The following is a 21,481-nucleotide window of genomic DNA, read 5'->3' as shown; positions in this document are numbered from 1 at the left end:
CGAATAAGGAGCATTACAAAATCATCAATCACGTGTAGTAAGGTGTGGCATCTCAAATTCAAAATATAAATCACGTGATACATTGGAGCCCACTCCTCTGCTTGTCCAGTCGTGAAAACAATTCATGATGTGCCTGTATTGTCATGGATAAAATCGTTGCTGCTACAGTTACCAAGGTATTGTGTGTAGTGATAAACGTATACACGGCGACCATCAGTGACGTACCTGGGCTCCTGGCCATACAGGTGTAGTAGCCACGTGTTTTTCTCCTACCCATACCCCCTTTTCCCTTCCGGGGGAACATTTTAAGCAGCAATAGCTACCATCGACTATCAAACCATCAAGATGAAACACACTAGTTGTATGATAGTCAAGATGATAGTATTGTGGTCTGGGTTCGAGCCATAGATTATCCCCTATATAATCTCAGTGTATGGTTCGAGACTACGTAGTTGAAGCGATGTATGGTTCGAGACTACGTAGTTGAAGCGAGCGTCCCGGCAAAGCCTTAACCCGCCATAAGTATAGACAGCATATTCTCCGTACGGAGAATATACTATCTATGCCATAAATTTACCTTCATATAGAACAGGCAAGCCTCATGTTAGGGTTGGGGTCGGTTTAGCCTTGGTTTCTTCTTCACATTTGTTTAATACTTCAATATAATTATAGAGGTCACTTCAGTTATACATTTTATAATGTAGAAACTAGGAGTGGTTAGGATACTCAAGAACGGCCTTGGCCGAATTCCAGAGTGTAAATAAATCAAATCATATTCATCTATCTCCTGGTTTGAGCCCCAGTCTCAGTTTTTTTTACTCACTGCTGGCAAAATATAACACCTGCCAAAAGTTTTTTCCCACTGATTATGGTGTAGTATGCCTTGTATGGCCCACTTTAAGTAAACACGACAAAGATGGTTTGTAACTTGGTTTATAAGCAAGCTAACTTTCAATACTGTGCCTTCATTCATAGAATGAAGGTTTATTTTCAGTAGCTTGAAGTTTGTTTGCTGACGTGGGTATGGAACAAAACACACAGATCATATTATATAGCTGTACATACTGGTTCCCAATATCAAAAATCATTCTGTTCCAATATCTTAGAAACATCAGTTCTAACTATTGGTCTATTTAACAAGTGTGTTTGATGTATACCATAGGTTTGGTTTCTCTATTAGTGGTGCCTAACATTTCGTCCCAGCCCAACTCACCAACCTGATCAACCAGTAATTATTACCCACTTCATTAGAAAGACTTACTAATAATTTAAGTAAACACTTGAAATTCTATAGAAAAGTATTGTGAGTGGTGTATTTTACTTTTCAAAGGGGAGTAACTATGACCCAGTAAATTAATAGATTTGTCAGTAAACTGGTTGTGGGTACATGCCCGGTTTCATAAGATCCTTCAGTTTTATCTAATTCAATTAAGCATAACATTAAAAGATGAAACAATATTTGTAGATTGGCTGGAAAATGGGTCGACAAGCTGCAGATTCATGCAATGACTTGTGGGCGTAGTGATGCTTATAGACTTTTACTTGTTAGTTGAAATTCATACTTTTGCAGGGGAATTAAGTCACTGACATACTATTAAAAGTTTTGTGTAATTATGTTGATACTGGTGAGGTTGATGAAGGGAAGACGGGAATAGCAGCATGCACATATAAGGAAATGAAGTGGTACAGTTTGGTAAATTAATATAGTTCATAAGTCTGCATTTTTGGTCTCTTTTTGTTTGGAATTCTTGGTAGTACATCACCATTTGATTACTTGTAGGACATAAATGATGTTATTGATGCTGCAAAAATTGATGGCACTGAGACACTTCAGCACATATTGGGTGTGAGAGGACTAGATGTGAACAGCTTACGTGACCGTACAGGAGTAAGCCTCTGTTGAGTTGTGATATTAGTGACTCTAACAAGCTATTCCACTTAGTTTCATAGAACTCCACTCCATTATGCCAGTCACCATGGCAGCCTGGCAGCGGTTAAGATGTTGATTGAATTCAGAGCCATTGTTAACTGTACTGATAAGGTAAACTGCTGTTCCCTGTGACCCTGGTGTCACTGCATCTCTATTTTACATGTGCACTCTATACTACACACGCACATGCATACATACACATGTACACAACACACACACACACACAACACACACACATATTATAGGATCAGCACACTCCTCTCCATGATGCTGCGGCAAATGGTCATGTTAAAGTGATTGAGGTATTGATAAAATCAGGTGCTGATGTCAACAGTGTGCAGAAGGTAACTGTTAAGAATGCACAACATTAGTTGGTTTAGAGGTGGTATTTACAGGAGAAGAGTACACCAATGCATTTGGCAGCTCGTAATGGACATACTGGAGCAATAAGGCTATTAGCTGCTCATAATGGAGATGTGAACGCTCGTGACAAAGTATGAATGCGTATGTATGTGTGTATGTGTGTTGTGTTACCGTGTAATGTGATGTCATGTACATTTTTGCAGAACAAGGACACTCCTTTACACGAAGCTTCATGGGCTGGTCATGCCATTGTGATTGAAGTTTTAATCAGTTTAAAAGCTGATGTTGATGCTGTTAACAGAGTGAGACTACTAATGTGATATGTCTGTGTGGTAAAAACCATATGCTTATGATTTCTAAGAATTGAAGTGAACCCATAGATATAATGCTTGATGGCTTTTTAGTTATAACAACAACATTCCTGGTGTTCATTGGTCAGGTCTTTGTTACCATTTTAATGGCAGTCCATTTTTCATCCCAGCATTGGTTGTGATTAAGAGCATAACCATGGAATTCAGGCGATTTCCTCTTCCAGTTGCCCACATTAAAAATCACACTATATAAGCTTTCAGCTTTGTAGTTCTCCAGTAACACTGGTCGACTGGTGTGGCGGCTTACACTACTCTTGAGGATCAAATACACCGCTGTATGATCAACTATACATGTGATACAAGGCTGCTGAGTGTAAATGGCAGACAATTACATGCAAGATTAGTTGAGACTAGTTGCAAAGCAGTAGTTGCAATTACTGCTGAGCTGGTTTTATAAACAGTATGGTATTTGTGGTAGTCAAAATATTGGACGGTATCAAAAACAGATAGCAGGGTTTGATGACAATATTGCCATATTGCTCAGCACTGGTCACAATAAATTTGTTGGTTGTGTTATACATGTGTCACGTTTTCATAACTGTTGAATGTTTCATGTTTATTTACATTTTTTATGGACTGGCACTTGCAGTACAAATTATATAGGTTTTGAATTTACTTACATTAATGCATATAATATTTGCAAACACCAAGATGTGTTAGGATATCAAGCAGGTATGTGTTACTGCTATAGGGCCAAAGAACTCCCCTGCATATTGCTGCTTTTAATGGATGTTTATCTGCTGTTAAAATGTTGATCAAGTTTAAAGCTGACGTCATGGCCATAGATGTGGTTAGTGGGCATTATTTATAATTTAGGTAGCAACTTAACATGTTGATATGTTAAAGGAGGAGGATACACCTCTCCACAAGGCATTATGGCAAGGCAATGTTAAGATTGTAAAAGCCCTGCAGCATTGTGGTGCTGATGTCAATGCTGCAAACGTAGTAAGTACTTGTGTGTGTGTGTGTGTGTTGTATGTACATGCGTGCGTGTGCGTGTGTGGCATGTAATAGAATGGTATGATAGGACTCATAGCCATGTTAGTAACATGTTAGTATTTACTGAAAGCCTATAAAGTTCACATTAATGTGTTTGTGTATAGCGGAAGAGAGTGCCACTACATGTTGCTGCATGGAAGGGTCACAATAAGGCTGCTAAAACTCTGGTTGACCTTGGAGCAAATATTAATGCTACTGATGAGGTATACTGATGCTAGGAACAGTAGATTTGTAAATACATACTGTTTAGGATGGTGACACTCCTTTGCATGAAGCTGCCAGAATTCGTCATAGTGACACTTTAAAGACTCTAATAACATTGGGAGCAAATATCACCATAGTTAACAAAGTTGTATAGTTTAAGTATGTCAGTGAATTATTTCATGTTTTACACAGTCTAAACAGACACCGTTGGACATCCTGATTGAGGAGAAGAAGGGAACAGTATTATGGAGTTTGGTCAAAGAAATGAATGTTGATATTACTTGGCTTGACAAGGTTTATTGTTTATAAAACAATTATATATTGCATTTTGTTATTGTTAAAATACAGGATTTGAGTGAGTAAGGACTTTGGTTGACTATTTTTATTCTTACAGGTTAAATACGAGGAATTGCAGGATTTATTGGCTGATGAAGAAGTCCAACAAGCTGAACAGCGTAAAACTGATGCTCCTGGTCTTAAACGTGAACGTTCAGAGTCAGTGTCAAGTCAACGTAGTGATGGTTTTATGTCACCAACTGATATGAAACATGGTAAGGATGAGTTTGTATGTTGCTCCATAGCACTGGCGTTATAACACATTGCAAAAACATACTTTCTTGCAGAATATATTATACTCCAAGTACAGTATATAATTTTATTGTTAGTTTGTCATTTTACTTACCTACAGATTACTGTATGTACACATTTACGGACTACTGTATGTACACATCTAGTGCAGTTTCTACTTTTTATAGGAGTAACCCGCGAAAACTGGAACAAAGGTTATCAGGATGGCTTGATGGATTCTCTAGATATTAGAGTTGCATTGCTAGGGCCTGAAGGAAGTGGCAAGAGCAGTTTAGCTGACACCCTTACTGGACAGAAATTTCGACATGACACCCTCCCCACCAAAGGCGCAGAGCAGATGGAAGTGGTTGTTAAGAATGCAATTAACTGGTCCATCATTGACAAGGAGGATTTGATTGATGACCTTCAGATAAGGATGTTACAGGAGGCCAAGCACTGTGCTGTTGGGTTGCCTAAATCACCAGAAATTGCTGATATACCTACCACACCTACGTTTCCATCCTCTAGCAAAAAATCAAAACTGGCTACAGAGCTAGAACAAGAAGAAATGCTTACATTGGAACAATTTACAGAGTTACCAGCTTTAACTGAAGAGTACAATTCAAACAAAAGGTACATCAGTATTTGGGATTATGGTGGACAGCAGGTATTCCATCATACCCATGGGTTGTTTTTGTCAGTAGAGGTAGTGTGTCTAGTCGTGTTTGATGCCAGTAAATCACTGGAAGATGTTCCAGATCGCCGTTGTTCTGACGACCATTGCCCTGGTAGAACTGGATTAGATAGCATCTGCTACTGGATAGAGTTGATTAGTCATCGAGTGAAAAAGGAAAGCACCTCTGATGATGACCTCGCATTGTTCTATCCAATCTTCATGCTAGTGGGTACTCACATAGATCTCATTGATGATGACATTGAGAAAGCAAAACAAATTGCGCATCAAAGATGTGTCCCTCTTCTGAAAAGTAAATTAGAAGATAAGCCGTATGCACGTCACATTGCAGGTTCCAAAGAGGGTCAGTTGTTTGATAATGGTTCACGCTCAATTTTTTTTCTCAGTAACTTAGATGAACTGAGAGATCCTGCCGTCATTGCATCCCTCCAGGAGACGATTATCCAGGCTCCTCCAATAAAGCGTCGTCCAATAAAATTTGTAAAAATGGAGAGAATATTATTAAAGCTTTCTTTTGAAGAAAAGGTTAGCATAGTTTCCCTCACTGAAGTAGAAGAAGTTGCCAAATCTTGTGGTATTGTTGATAGTGAAGACTTCCAAGAGGCAGTAGACTACCTTCACCAGAAGGGCACTATTCTTCACTTCCGCGAGGTGGCTGCATTGTCTGGTTTAGCAATTCTTTGCCCTCAGTGGTTGGCCAGGCTGTTAACATATGTTCTGACTGATTTGAAGCATCGATTGGCTGATGCTACCCTTAGACCATTTGTCAAGGAGAGAAAAGAACATGGCTTTCTTAGAGAGGAATTGCTGGAGTGGTCAGTGGAAAAGTTTAATCAAGGAGAGGTCAAACGAGGGCAGAAAAAATCCAACTTGATTGATAAAAACTTGAAAGTAGCAGATTTGTTTATCAATTTCAACCTAATGGTTGATGTTACAAACACTGCTTTAGCTAAGAGTAGAAATATTCCGGTGAAAAAGAGACTCTACCTTGTACCACATTTAATTCCCGAAAAACCACTGCAACCCCCTGCTGACCCTTACTACCCACTGTTTTTTCGCTTTTCCATTGGTTTCATTCCTGACATACTAATTGATCAATTGATAGTAAAGTGTGCAGAGTGGAACGTAAATCACAACTTTGATTTTGCCGAGTGAGGAAGTGTAAATTGTGGTAATTATATGTATTTGTATTGTACCTATCACTAGTGCACATAACCTCTAGCTGTAATCAATGTTGGTCATGTAGGATTTTTTGTTAATAGATATGCTTACTGGGACTATAGGCTGTATGAAATACTTTTACTTTTCAGGTTGTCATACCAATGTGTACATATGCAACTTGGAGAACACCAAGTTTATCGACTGAGACAAATTCGTGAAAATGATCCAAGAGATACACTTGAATTAGTAATAATACCTGTACCAGACCTTTCTCCAGATGAACAAGAGCAGGCTCACAAGCTGAAGATGGAGTTTGTTAATACACTTAAACACTTCATCAATGATTTGATGCTGCAACACATGGCAGTAGTAGCTGAGGATTATCCAGTTCATGTGTACGTACCTTGTGCAAAATGTTGTTCACTTCATATTGAGCTTGAGAAGATTGCAAAACTAAGTAAAGTTTACTGTTCAAATTCTCGCCAATATGCTGATGTGACAGTGTGGAAAGCTTTTTGGTTTCTAGGTGTGTTGCTATTATTATATCTTCATTGCCTGGTGCTTGTGGTGTGATGTTTAATTGGCGTGTTTCTATATAGGGCAGTGTAAATTGAAAAATGCACAGCCATTTGCTGACCTTCTGACGCAAAGTAAGTTTGTATGAGATCAGTTATACGTTATATACATATGTGTACTTACAGAACCAGAAATGTCAGCACTACAGACGATTGTAACTCCTGAAGTTTGTCACAAGTGGTCTGAAATTGCTATACAGTTAGATTTTAGTCTTCCTAGACGGAAAACCATCAAAGACAAATGCCGTGAAGACCCTGAGAAGTGCTGTACAGAGATGTTTGATTACTGGCTGAGCACTGATGATGGTGTGAAGCCAAAAACTTGGAAAACACTTTTGTACGTGCTGAGGAACATGAAGCTCACAGCAGCTTTGGAAAATATTGAAAAAGGATTGCAGCAATTGTCAACAACCCACTTATAACTGTGTCTATACTGTATGTTCATATTTTTGTGTTTTACTCATAACTTAATATTAATTTTTTATATAGTACACCCACCTGTATCCTGTATTGGTATTGTGCATGTGCTGGAAACTTGTGGTATGTATTGTATTAAACCAAATTTATTGTTCTATTGAATATTACTACATATTATGATTAACTTGCTGCTTTTGTCAACACCGTAGTGGGTCATCACCGTATGCTTGCATGTATGATGTCTCTGTCTCAGCTGACTTGAGTACTAGAGTGCTCATAATGTTAACAGAATTCAACACAGGCAGTAAAATACTCTAATAGAGCATTCAAAAGTAAAACACGATAATGGGGACAGAGCTGCAGAATATCATGATGGGTGAAAAGTTTACATAAGTTTGACTCACCCCCTCCTGTTAGTCCTATAATGGCAATGCAAGTACAACAAATCTGTACGTTAATTGTTTGCTACCTAGATATAGCTACACAAATAACTATAATAGACAGTGCAATCAGCTTAAAGTATTCTAATTGAGCAGTCATATTTTGTTGACAATGTCCGGCCTATATAATATAAACACATTATAGAGAACTCGCAGCAAAGAAACATAATTACTATACTTTAATTACTGGCAACGTTAACTGTACTCTACACACACACACACAATGAACATGATGACTCACAATTTTAGTCTGGTGTCATCATAATTATTTCCCAGGGCTTCCATGTTCAAAATTCCTTGCAATACCCAATTTTAGAAAACCATTCTTTTGACACATTGGTCAATTTTCTCTTTTATAGCTAAAATGAGGCACTGGGTGTTATCTATCTTGTGTAAAAATTTTAGTTTGATGTCTTGAAGGTAGCATATGGAAGAATTCAATACAAAAAAATGACAGACTGCTTTATTAGAGTGTTTGAAAATCTTTCAGTCATATAACAGAGATAGCCATACTGAGAGATGATTGATGTATACAAACATCTTTAGTTGTTGATCAGTTGCCTATCTAACCAATGAAATCCCTACAAGTGCAACTTATATTCATATGGCAATATGCAACAGTAAGCCTTTTCTATGTCGCATTAATTTTCCTTAACACGATTCATTATTGAAGGGGATTCTTTAGCTCATACAGTGCACATGATAATTGTCTTCAAGGCAAACCCTTCAATTTTTTTCAAGTGATCACTGTTTACTGTAAACAAATTAAATCCAAACCTGGCCAACTGCTTTATTAGAGAACTTCAAAATAATTGTTATTGTATATCTGTACTTAAAGTCAGTTGCTCTGTATTGCCTTCTTTAGTGGTCAGCTACTTACTTATTCAAGTAATGAAATCCTTACAACTGCATGTTAAGTATATTTATACCACTCAATGAGACAGGTATGACATATTTGGTTTCTTAAATGTTATTCATTATTAAAGCAAATTCATTGGTCCATATGATGTATATAGCACTTTACTAAGTGTCTATACGCACAAACATTCTGAAGGTGTTATGTATATCAATGAAATCCATGAAGACTGTATTTACATACTCTAATATAGAACATTCACTGATGTCGCAAAATTGTTTCCATATGGGGACCCGCCGATTATGCTCATAATTTTACCTATTATGCTATGCTGCACTGCTCAAAAATTTACCTAGTATGCTTAAATTTATGCTCAATACTTACCTATTATACTCAAATTATGCCCAATTATTTATGCCTCAGTTCTCATGCTCTGCTAATAATTTCCAATTTATGGATAAATGGTAAGTGGCTGAAGCACAAACTTACTTGTCAAAATGCATATCACAGAAAAGATCGATATACTCTAATAGAACAGTCAACTATATGTTTGTTCTATTAGAGTTACTGACTGTTCTATTAGAGCATATCGATCTTTCTGTGATAGCTATTTTGATAAGCAAGAATTCATACTATTACACAAATATTCTACCTATTATGCTAGCATTATGCTCAATGCTTTCAGACACCTATTATGCTCATAATTATGCCAGCATAATAGGCGGGTCCCTACTTGAAGGGTTTCAGAGAAAAATGTTATGATCTCAATTTACTGTCTAATACATTGCAAACTAACTTTTCATAGCAATGCATAGCGATTCCGGAATTCCGTAAATTCTGCATAAAATTTTCTTCGTGAATCCTCCATTGGGAAGATGGCACAATCGATTCGCTGCCGTACAAGTGTTTTATCAAGCAATTAGATCGTTTCTAGGGTTTCTGGGGACGAGAAACACGATGGTGCTGTTAGTTTCCTTCTATAAATGTGTTTGTGTGGTGTTTTATGCCAATTCTAAAATTGTTTTTCAATATATTTACCACAATGTAATGTTGTCTTTGCAAGAAACGACCCAGCACATGTTAGTTACACCAAGTGCAACATTTTTGTCCATGTAGTTTTCATTATTAGTATGAAAAAAGTCTGCAAATTTGCAACATAAACAACCAAGTTGTCTGGTGCGTCACTTTGGTAGCTATCAGGGAGCTAAAAAGTAACAGTAAACATGACTGTATAAGCAGTAAAAATGAACAGTACAACTGAAGTTCTTGTTTTGCATGCACAATGTATTTTGGGTGAAGGTGACTAGTACAGAGTGTTTGCATTCAGACCAAGTGCAAGTTGTTATGCCATTTGTAATATGCTAAGTTCATGCAACTGTTAGGTGGCCTTCTACAGAGGTGACCTTTACTGAGAGGGTCTTATAATGATGGTTGCATTATATTTAGTCCATGTACTGAGGTATTTATATCAGGAAACAGAAGTTGAAAATGTTTTTGCAAACCTGTGTTATAAACATTTGTTCAATTGTGCCATTTTGGGGGACTTTTTCAATGGAAAGAAGCGGAGAAAATTTTACCATTTTTAAAGGATAAAATTGCTTTTAACTCCATCATCCATTGATGGATTTTTAAAAACCAAGTGTTTGTGAGATCCTTGGGGAGCGCTGCACAAGCCTGTGCTTAATAGAAATTGTTTCCATCAATTTTAAAATTCTCCTGGAATCGCTACAGTGAATGCATTGAGTTCTGTGAGTGATTAAGTATGACAAATCACTTTGTTTACAATTAATCCCATTCCTATCATATATAAAGCTTCTGATAGTTAAACAAAATTTCATTAAATGACACAATCCTGCAGTGGCAGAGGAAGTAGTTGATGTGAGTGTGGGGATGGGGGGGAACAGCCTTCAGACACCTGGAAACACTTGGTACAGTGGTAAGGCACCAACTATCAAGCATCATGCAGTCCTACTGTAGGCAATTCTTTTACTTATAGGAACAGTTTTTTATAAAGCGCTTTGACTGCTCTGTTAGGGTATTTGAGCGTTCTATTAGAGTAAGGTAGATGCTGGTAGCTATTGTGGGCCAAGGGTTATTAAGGTCGCATAGCTTAAAACATGTTCAGAGGGTTAAATCCTGCAGATTTAGGAAGAAATGGATGTCACTACTTCAGATCAACATATATAGACAGTGATCATAAGCTAACCACAAATCCAATTAAGAGATAACCTAGCTAGTTCTTTAAGCAGGAATACTGTCCCACATTAGCTACATGTACCCCTCACCATGTAGTTAGGAGTATGATGATATAAAGTGCAAAAACCAAGTCAACCATACAGTGTTTTGAATGCCATAGATTGCATGTAAATATTTTCACAACATTTACCATAATTGCATGGATATTAAATAACGAACATATGAAGCAATCAATATTGTGACTCATAATACTCCCATATGACTCATAATAGAGGCACTTACAGTGCTTTAGAGAAAAGATCATATAGCCCACCACATGGAAAGAAAATTTTTGAAATTTTAGGGTAGCTATTGTAGTTTTAATATGGCGAGACACCTTTCCCCTACAAGTAGTATGATGAAAATTTGGAGTCACATTATTAGGTGATAGGAATGCTATTAACTTAAGTGACTCATAATACCCACACTAGATATACCTTATATCAAGAAGGATAGCTAATTTCGGCGAGATTTCATTCTGGGGGAGAGGGGGGCTTCAGCCCCTATATACCTTATATCAAGAAGAATAGCTAATTTCGGCGAGATTTCATTCTGGGGGAGAGGGGGGCTTCAGCCCCCTATCCCCTCTCCGCAGCCCTAACGTTTCAATTTCGTTATACAAAGCTACCACCTACTATACAGTATAACCGGATTGCAGAGTTGGCAGATCCTGCAGCCAAATATTGATTTCAAGTAGTGCGCACTGATTACTCAGCACTATACTCTATAGTCACGTGTGCCTAGTTGTAGACTACTTGTAGCGAAAAGTGGTTAGGTGTGACAATTTACTCTCCTACTCCTACGTACGCTTAGCTAATAGTATTCCCCCAATAAACGATTTTGAACTAGAGTAGAGGTCTGTGAAGTCCGGTGAGTCAGACTATCAATGATTGTGTGTGTGTGTGCGTTTGTGTGTGTGTCAGAGGCTCCAATCTTGGATCTCTCTTCAGGGGCGGATCCAGGGGGGGTTCAAATGGTTTCATGGAACCCCCCTTTTGAAACACCTCGAACAGGCTCTGCCTTCTGTGTACACCCTCCAGTGCCTAACTGGTAAAGTTGATAATAATAAATAACATAACAAGAGCCTTTCTTACTCGAGATACTCTAATAGTAGGCATTCCAGCCCAATTTTTAAATTTTGAAAAAATGAGCTTTATATATATGCTCAACAGATAGAGTATTGATTGCCGATCTCAGAAATATATAGTTTGTTGGGTTGGAATTAGCTACTTTGGCATGCACAGTGCTTAAAAACTGAAAAAAGGTACATTTTTCTCCGGGGTTCCCCATACATTTTAAAGGGTAAAAATTAATGGCACAATTGAATTAGGAAGCCATCTAGCAATCTGGGTAATCTTGAAACTGCAGTTGTTTCTAGCTGCAAGTTTGTACATGTAATGAGGATAACTTCAGATCGTATTGGATCTCAGCGATCTTTGTATGCTTTGTGATGAGCAAATATGTTTTACCGACTGCACGCTTCTCAATACAATGGTGTATACCCATAGGCAAGTCAAGTAAGTAAAAACATCAAGTTAACAACTTATAAACGTAAACAACTAGAGTGGAGGTGCCACAATGAAAATACCTAAGGTGGAGTTGTGGTTTCAATTATGGCATTGTTATGCTGACTTTGAAGTGGTTTATACTTCTGAGCTGATGACACAGCCATCAGAAAATTGCTCTCGAGCTGAAAATTGCTAACCCGAGCGAAGTGACTACGCACTTTAAAGTAAGGACCAGTGACTACTTTCCACCCGACAGTACGTTTTTAAAAGTTTTAAAGTATTCTACATACATTTCAAGGCTTGAAAAGATTACAAAACAACACAAACTTACTTTTATGTAACGTGCATGATAAAACTAAGATTTTCATGATAACCAGTGTGTGGACAAACCCCACAGCAATTTTCATCCTCATTGGAGCTTGGACGACAGAGCAATCCTAAGTTAAACATGAGTTGTTATTTTGTGCCAGCATTCTAATGGGGAATATACGGAGAATTTTTTTTATTAAAAGATCTCGGATACTGGAATGCCTACTAATAGAGCAGTCAAATCGAGATACTCTAATAGAATAGTCACAGTAGCAGAGCTTATGATAACGTCCGGACACCGGACAAAATCCGGTCAAATTGCATAGATGTCTGACCATAATTCAATATGTCCAGACACTGTGTCCCATCAAAGCACAAGGAAGGAGCCTAAGGGCTGAGTTGGCATGCATCAACAATAACAGTCACTTGGTTGCCAGGAGATAGTATACATTCTTACAACCCAAGGGAGTGACCACAAATGTACCAATGCCAACCCTTTAGTGTACTGTAACCACACAGTAAGGCATTAGGCATGTGACATCTTACCATGTAATGTTCATTTGCTATGCTATAGTGGACATATTGGGCATTCATCTTCCACATGTCCAGTCAATTTTGGAAATTGTCTGGCCAATTCTGGTTTGCCAGGACATTGTGGCAGGACAACAGAGAAGTCTTATAAGCTCTGGAACCCACCCTTTTAAAAGTCTGGATCCATCCCTGCTCTTGGGAGTGAGACTTTTGACAAAGGTGAACAATGGAGATGCAGTCCTTCAGCTGCACACATGCAATTCAACAAAATCATATTATAACCAGCACTTCAGGATGTCATGACATTATAATAGTATGGCCTCCTTATGATAGTTATATTTGAAAGTGTTTGCACATACGGTTACACCATTGAGAAGTTGTGTATTACTAGCTACTAGTGTAAAATATTAATAACTGCAAGGTGTGTGAGCTAGCTACCGTACATTACATTACGATTTCCATGACAACCACATGATCCACTGGAGTACACACTTCAATAATAATTTTCTGTAACAACGAGATGTCTTGCCAGCTCAACAGCTACCTATAGCTTCTAATCATGTCCACACAGGTTGTAGCTATCTTGCAGCAACAAAATCCCAGGATTAAAAATAAACAGAATCGCAATTTATATCCCACCTGGATTCCCAGTGAACTTTCAAAGTTCCAGTACACTGCTTGCACACTCAGTCGTTGTCTAAAAGGAATCAGTCAATCCGAACCGCCATTGAGAACTCCAACCGCCATACGAAAGTTTGAACGAGAGATCACATGACTGCTGAAGCAACCTGTCGTGCGCCGCAACCTTCTTAGCTTCAGGAAGCCTTAAGTGAAGCAGTTAGCATTGGAAAATTCGGCGAGTGAGGATTACTTGTAGGCATGAGAATACAAATGTTAGGCGTGCACAGCGTGAGATTGAAGGCCAAATCATGAGAATCATGCCTAGGGCGTGAGAGTTGGAGTCTCTGGTGTGTGTGCGTGTGTGTGTGTGTGGAGGCAAAGAAAAATCGGGATACTCTAATAGAGCAGTCAGTCAAATACTCTAATAAAACAGTCACCACACATAATACTATTGAGAAATCTCCACAGTTGCTGAATATGAAAACTAGCATCTACGGTACTATTCCATGCATGCATAGGCACACTTTTCCTGCTAAAAATAAAGAAATATTTAGTAAATGAAATGCACATGGTTTTGTGTATACCATTCTGTAGGTCAATTAATAATTATCTCTATAGCTGAGCTACTCATGATTGTCACTTATCCCTGTGCAACTCTGGATCAATGTAGTCCATGCACTTGGAAAGCATAGATATTATATATACATAATTGAATCACTCTTCATCAAAATTTTAATGAAACATATACCATAGCTTTAGCTTCATTGGTTGGGCACCTACAGAAATCATGATGTGCAAAGCTATACAGCATGCTTAATGCTAGGGGCCAAGGAAAATTTTTGAAGTTAGACCCTCTAAAGTTGAATTTTAGAGCAAATTAAACAGTTAATCATTTACTATCACATTATTATAATATGCTTGACTGTTGTAGGGTGACTGCTCTATTAGGGTATTTCGATCTCGCTTGATTAGTTTCTGTAAACTGAGTTGGTAGGGCACTGAAACTGATTGGTTGGGCCTGTGCCGTACCAGTCCCCACCTTAGCTATGCTCTGGCCGTGCCCCCAGACCCCCTGCTCCATATGTCTATTACCCTGGTGCAACCCCCCTTGCCAAACCCTGGATCTGACCCTGTGTGTGCACACATGCACGTGTGCATCCAAAAGATGATGTTCACAGTAAAGATCCTAGCCTCAAGTGGTTGCATGGTGAAGCAGTTAGCTTATTGATGACCATGTCAAGGTCAGATTGTCATACGTTTAAATCAAAAGCATCTGTGTCAAAGTGTGACATTGCCAGTTGAGATTGCTTCTATTGAGCTGAAGTTATACAAACAGGAGAAGCTAGCAATGGAAGTTCAATTCCAAAAGGAGAAGCTTTAATGTCCTCTATTCATGGTGGGCTGGGAATAACTATGATTTCTTTTGGGTGCTGGAAAAATAGAGTGCCTGAGCAGACGTACAGTTCACTTAACACTTATCAAGGATACAAATTTAGCAGTAGTACTATACTGTCATCACTTTGCAATTCTGTATGCAGACTTTCATCCAAATATTTGATATTTTAAAATTTTTCAGCCATCATTCCTATACATATGCAATCTTGATTCTCAAATTTGGCCGAATGCGTGTACAGTGTCTAAATTGTGTATTTGATTCTATACCTCAATTCATGTATTGTTAATTGTGTCCCTGTATTTATCACTGCCTATGCAGTATACGAAACACATATAATGCAAGTAAACAAGATGCGATGTAATCCTAATACAGTGCACATCCTTTCAAAAATACACTATAATAGAGCAGTCAGCCTTCAGTTATAGTGTATTAGACTTTGTGCTGGCGTGCATTTAGATTCTTAAATGCATAAATTTATGTTCTTAAGTTTTAATACAGAAGCCATACAAAATGGAGGAAAGGTATATTTCTTTGCTGACTGGACTACAGCCAGCTGGACAGGAGTTCACATGATTGAAGAAAGTGATTTATGTAAGTTATTCAGATCATTTGTTGGTAATAATACCTATTGTTGTTAGCATCAGCATCTTATAAACTATACTTGTAGTAAACACTTAATAGTTTCTGAAAATTCCTAGTAATAGTGGTGTTGGGCAATGTCAGAGCAATATATAGTGTATATTAAACGTCATGATCTTATAATGTGGATTAACATGTGTACTGTTGTAAGGAAGAAAAAATAAAATCTGCTGAAAGCACCAGGGTTTTTTAATTAAAGCAGCAAGACATTAATGGTACCCAACCATACTATATAGTCTTCCCTGACCCAGTGAATGAGAATGCAAAACTAGTTTGGTATCCCCTTTGCCATTGATGTAACTCTCACTTCTTGATAATACGGCTGCAACAAATATTTGATTCGTTTGGTTATTCATTAGAATTTTGGTATCGGGATACTAAATTTACCATTTGTTTATTTGTTTACTAGTAATGTACGTATACAGTGGAAATGGTTTTGATTACCAACTATATTTCTACAAGATGATGTTTTAAACTGATCATAAATACAACCACCATTAATTAATTTAGAACAAAGTTTGTGGTAAGTGTGTGGCAATATGTAGCTGAATTCTAGCATTTTCCCATTAATTTAAATATTACCAAATACAGTAGTTTGGTGGCTATCCGTTCACTAATATCCAGATACTAAAATTTAATTTGACATTCATTGCAGCACTATTATGAACTCCTGATATTACCACAATGCTTGTTCACCCAACACTAATTTCTGGTTGGACTATTACTACTCAAATACTTAAAGCACTTGCGTAGGCGAAGATCAAACTAATAAGAGTGCTATTATTTCCATACAGCCCTGCAAGGAAAATATCAGCACTGTTGATCATATGTGTAACATCGGCAGAAGTAACCAAAATGATTATATCTGTTTGTTTTATGACCAAACTTGTACTGTATAGACACTTAGGCCATACCTATTTGAAAAGTTGTTGCTTGGATTAATTTTACAACAGAATAGGTCGGTCAGTAGGCAAAAAATACAACAAACAGCTAGCTAGCTAGCTACAGTTTTAGACATGTTCATGATTTCTGGTTACAAGCTGTATACTATATATTTCAAAATAGATCAGTAAGTCACATTAAAGAAACCTTTAACTGTATGCAGACCTGTCTAATCCCTTCTAGTTCATAACTATTATTATAAACGGATGAACATAGCTAATAGTTCAGTGAGCACTGATGTATTGGTATAGCTATTATAGATTTTCTTATCCACACACTGGTTTTACGTTTACAGATAGTTAGCATTTGAGATCAAAATTGTACCAACTGACTATTCTATTAGAGTATCTCTATCTTTTGCAGCAATTACAAAAATAATTTTAGGTGTCATATGATCTAATTTTTTTCTTAATTAAAGTATGTGCAAAATTGGGTCGGTCAGGTCCGAGCAACAACTTTTCAAATAGGTGTGGCCTTACTGATGGCTGAAAACTGACGCAGTTCAAGTCTACAAAATGAACGCTCCTAACAAAGACGACCAGAAAGCGCTTTAAACCAGTTAAAGGACCGCCGTGCTTGTGCAATATGAAAAAATAGCACTCTGGTGTGGTCTTGAGCCGAATACAGCAACTCGGCTTCTCCTTGTGCTGTATTAGTCTCTCGCCCACACCCTTGTGCTGTTTCTTACGTATTGCACTCGCAGTGGTGTTTTAACTAGTAGCTATATGCAATCTTTGAAAGTTAAATCAAGAGCCTTTTATCTATACAGTACAGTATACTGCATAGCTAGTTACTGGATTAATTAAGTCTGTTCTAATTTGATGCCTGCAGACAAGCATAACTTGATAACGGTTGAGGCTATGGGCTTGATTTTTTTTCACTGTTTGATGTCGCTTCAGCCGGACACGTGCTTTTTGGCATACCACAGTATGTACAATGCATTCTTCATGGACTTACCAGTGTCCTCCTTTGTGTCCCATTGCTGACAGTGAAAGGTGTCGATTTGGTGGTAGCACGTGATAGCTTCCCTTTGTAACAGAAATCATCCATGTATTTTTCATAGTGGCTACTTTGATTGCAGAGGTGGTTTTTGAACAGTTCTTGATTCGTAGTACTATGTAACAGGTTGAACATAGCCGACAACGAAGCATAATGGATACTTCACTTTTCAAACGATGCTGGGGTGCATGGCACCATTTCTTTCTTTTGATGCGGTATGCATAGGTTTACCAGTCATAATAAATTTATTTTACAAAAAAAAAAAACAAGTACACAGAAAAATTTAGAATTTTCTAAGAGTAGGGACCATAGCACATCGATAAAAAGTACTGAAGCAAGCTGTAGTGCACTGCATGATATTAAATCACAGTAAAACAATAAGTGTTATATCCCTACTGTGCATTTCCATTATGGTGTCTTAAGCACAGTAGGAATATAACACTTCTTATTGTTTTACTGTAATTTAATATTGTACACTACTCCAGCTTGTTTCAGTATTTTTTATTTATGTGCTATGATCTCTACTCTACAGTAGTTGAAAATTCAATTTTTTTGTACTTGTATATGATAAAAGCAGATGTTTAATTTTTTCATTGGCCATGCTCAAACCTTTGTGGTCCCTACTATGTATTGTACTGTATGATATTGCACTTGAAGTTAACATCAGAGCTTACATAATTCACACCTCTTATACTTACAGCATTGGTGATGGTATCTTTATTGTTCCTATACTCGATGGTTGTGTTCAGTATGGGTGTGTTGTTTGGCACATATACTGCTAACCGTTATTGGAATGGTTTTCAGGTGAGCTAACCGGATACTATCATCAGATAAGTTGTTAATGTTCATCACTTTAGGCTGGTCAGAGACATTGGCTGCAAGTTAATCATCAGTGAATCTACTCATTACACTTATTCAGATTACTTAAGCATTGTTGAGATAATAATTATATCACGTATTCAAATGTTTCAGTGTATAATACCAAAGAAAGAATAGAAAATCTCACAATCTTTGAGAGCACACTAACCTGGTATAATATTATACTCAATTGCAATCACACTTACTGAAGTACAGCCGGGATCCATTGTAAGTTTAATAGTACTGCAGAACATGTATCCATATACATACAATTTCATTGCAAATATCCATTGCACAATAATATGTACTAGGTGAATGCATTATAGCATTGAAGGGTTATAGCGTTATAGCAGCAGCCTCTATGTTGGTACTCAAGAGATACAAAGCAATCTTGTTCAATAGAAGCATTCATGATGGACGTTTGTACTGAAACAGAACATGCTAATAATACACACAGTAGCACGCCAGCATTTAGATCACTTAGGTGGCTCACTGGTTCTAGCATGACTGACAAGCAGCATGACAGTATTACATTGATTTGATTTGATTTATATATTTAACCTCCAGGCAATTGGTTACAGCCGTTCTTCCTTGCCCAGAGTAACACATCACATATACATAAGTAAACACCAAAACAATACAAAAACGACCAAAGACATATCAACACAATTACTAAACAAAAAGACTACACACACATACAATCAATAAAGCGAGTCACATTATAGCAGAAAAAAATGCTGAGTAAAACTTAAACAGAATTTAGGGATATTTGCAAAATATATAGGTGTTCTTGTACAATAAGAGGAGGTTCCGTCAAAAACAATGGGTGGCTCAAGTGGTATACATTTATATTGACGGTATTGATGGTACATTGAACATAGTGATTTGTACTGAATGAAATAAGATAGTGGCAGCCATTGCAATTTCTGAGACACTTGATCATATTTCCACAAATCACAACGCAGCCTTACATCATGTGGTAAAGGGCATTAAATAGGAATGATCATATGGTTAGTGACTGACAATACATGTATATATAGTGAGCACATCAAATTTATATTAGCACACAAGATCATGAGTATATAAATGGTACATACTGTACCAGTCAGTATCTCACACAGACGAGGTTTAGATGCCAGGTAGAGTTTACAGTAGACAGATAGTAGCTAGCTATAATATGTACAAGTTGAGCTGGATCCTCAAAAACATTTAATAACTCATGGATGCAATTATACATGATCTTGAAATTTGGTTCATTTGTAGTACTGCTTGACCCTCTAATAATATTTCAAAATATTTTCGTTCAAATGTCTGACATAATATTTACAATCAATCAAAATTTTTACCATACATTTCCTACGGGGAAGTGTACAGTGCCGATTACAGCCCTCTTCCGAACTTGTAATGGAGCCAAACCGTACGTACGTGTCTGTTGTTGACACCGTTGCTGTTACTACTAATTATCTAGTTGGCTGAAATGTTAACTTTCTTGAGAAAAATCCACATTAATTTTTTGCTGTTTTTCAGGATCCAGCTCAACTTATACATACTATAGCAGTCAGCTACACAGTAGTGATCAACGGATTGTATGGTTAGTACTTAGGTGGCTCAGTGGTTATGGTGTATGCATATTGAAGCCAGGTAAATATTGAATGTACCGTACAAGCAAGCAAGCAACATGAATCCAGCACAGCCATTCACATATGATGGGGCTCGCCCCAATAAGGATTTGGAAATAATGACAAGTGACCGTACATAAATTACACTTCTCACTGTGACTAGGGATGCGCCAATTTTGCTGACAAAATTTTTGGAAAAATATGTTGGTAAAAGCAAACAGCAAAATGCTGGAAAAATAGGTGGAAAATTGGAAAAATGGGCACCAAGGAATGGCAACTTAGCACATTTTGTATGAAAAAGATCGAATATACTCTAATAGAATAGTCACGCGTAGTATTAGGACAACATTACATGCTTATAGGAAATGGTGACTTAAGATCGAGATACTCTAATAGAGCAGTCACTATGTACGAAAATATTATAATAGAGCAGTCACACATGCTTGTAAGCTTGACATACTGCAATTAATTTTTACTGCAGTTTCCCACTCGCAGGTGAATCACCCAAGTGGAATATATTATTTGTAACATGGGCACTTGTGATTTAATTGAAAGCACTTGGGCCATGCTTGAGCGTATATTTCAGGCAAATTACTCGTGCCCATGTTATAACTACTACATATATTTTAATTTTTGCACATTTAGACACTATAAAACTGTTAAGAACACACAACCAATTACTTAATTACATACAGTATCAACTGTGAGTGGAATCCTATGTGAACAATTAGAGTTATGAATAATAAGTTTTTAACATCAATAATAGTTATTATTGATGTTAAAAAAGACCAATTCGTTGTCATATGCATATTATGGTATGAAATATGCTTATGGTACAGAACACTTACACGATGAGTCACTCATGTTGTATATTAAGAAGTGCATTTCAATGCATTATAAAAGCCAACATGTAACGATTGTGCGATCCAAAATTCAGGCATATATATGTTACCACCCTACAAAACAAAGTACTTGCTTCACAACTTTTTCACCCTTGATTTTTCTAAAAGCAACACCCTTTTCAGTTTGGCTGTTTTGGTGCGAATAATAATAATAATAATCACTGCTGCCATGCTACGCTATAAATTCATGTTGTCGCTTTCGATTAATTTGACTGACATAATTATGGCCAATTCTTGTCTGTCACCTTTGATTTAATAGTTGTAGTTTTTAAACAGCACCTTTTTCGTATCTTGGCTGATTTGATGTGAATACCACTTTTTGCATTTTACAAGCCCCAAAGCTGG

General features: G+C 37.3%; 1 protein-coding gene across 5 annotated transcripts; it reads left to right on the top strand.

The window, feature by feature from the left end:
• Nucleotides 1-64: 64 nt before the first annotated feature.
• On the top strand, nt 65-18,763 carry LOC136240350 (uncharacterized). Of its 5 annotated transcripts, XR_010693775.1 has the most exons (20): nt 65-176; nt 1,781-1,888; nt 1,943-2,041; nt 2,176-2,274; nt 2,326-2,424; nt 2,497-2,595; nt 3,356-3,454; nt 3,511-3,609; nt 3,768-3,866; nt 3,914-4,012; nt 4,060-4,161; nt 4,262-4,418; nt 4,623-6,279; nt 6,439-6,815; nt 6,889-6,939; nt 6,991-7,299; nt 7,354-7,404; nt 15,676-15,768; nt 18,458-18,561; nt 18,615-18,763. XR_010693775.1 is itself a non-coding variant. In XM_066031297.1 (17 exons), exons 1-16 carry the CDS (start codon nt 144-146, stop codon nt 7,284-7,286), a joined length of 3,573 nt encoding a protein of 1,190 aa, XP_065887369.1. In that variant the 5' UTR covers nt 65-143; the 3' UTR covers nt 7,287-7,299; nt 7,354-7,426. The 5 variants fall into 5 exon arrangements, 3 of the variants coding, with proteins under 3 accessions (XP_065887369.1, XP_065887368.1, XP_065887370.1); XR_010693774.1 differs by having other exon boundaries at nt 6,991-7,404; XM_066031297.1 differs by lacking the exons at nt 15,676-15,768; nt 18,458-18,561; nt 18,615-18,763 and having other exon boundaries at nt 7,354-7,426.
• The last annotated feature ends 2,718 nt before the right edge of the window (nt 18,764-21,481 follow it).

This window comes from Dysidea avara, chromosome 12 (assembly GCF_963678975.1).
Source record: "Dysidea avara chromosome 12, odDysAvar1.4, whole genome shotgun sequence".
In the NCBI taxonomy this organism is placed as follows: domain Eukaryota; kingdom Metazoa; phylum Porifera; class Demospongiae; order Dictyoceratida; family Dysideidae; genus Dysidea; species Dysidea avara.
Note: the sequence above shows the minus strand (reverse complement) of the source record. Positions and strands in the feature narration are given on the sequence as shown.

Excerpts from the sequence above, each read along its gene's own strand:
- LOC136240350 (XM_066031297.1), top strand. The coding sequence starts at position 144 with ATGGATAAAATCGTTGCTGCTACAGTTACCAAG. Across the intron at positions 2,042-2,175 it reads TTGTTAACTGTACTGATAAG|GATCAGCACACTCCTCTCCA; the intron begins GTAAACTGCTGT and ends CACATATTATAG. Across the intron at positions 4,419-4,622 it reads ACCAACTGATATGAAACATG|GAGTAACCCGCGAAAACTGG; the intron begins GTAAGGATGAGT and ends TACTTTTTATAG.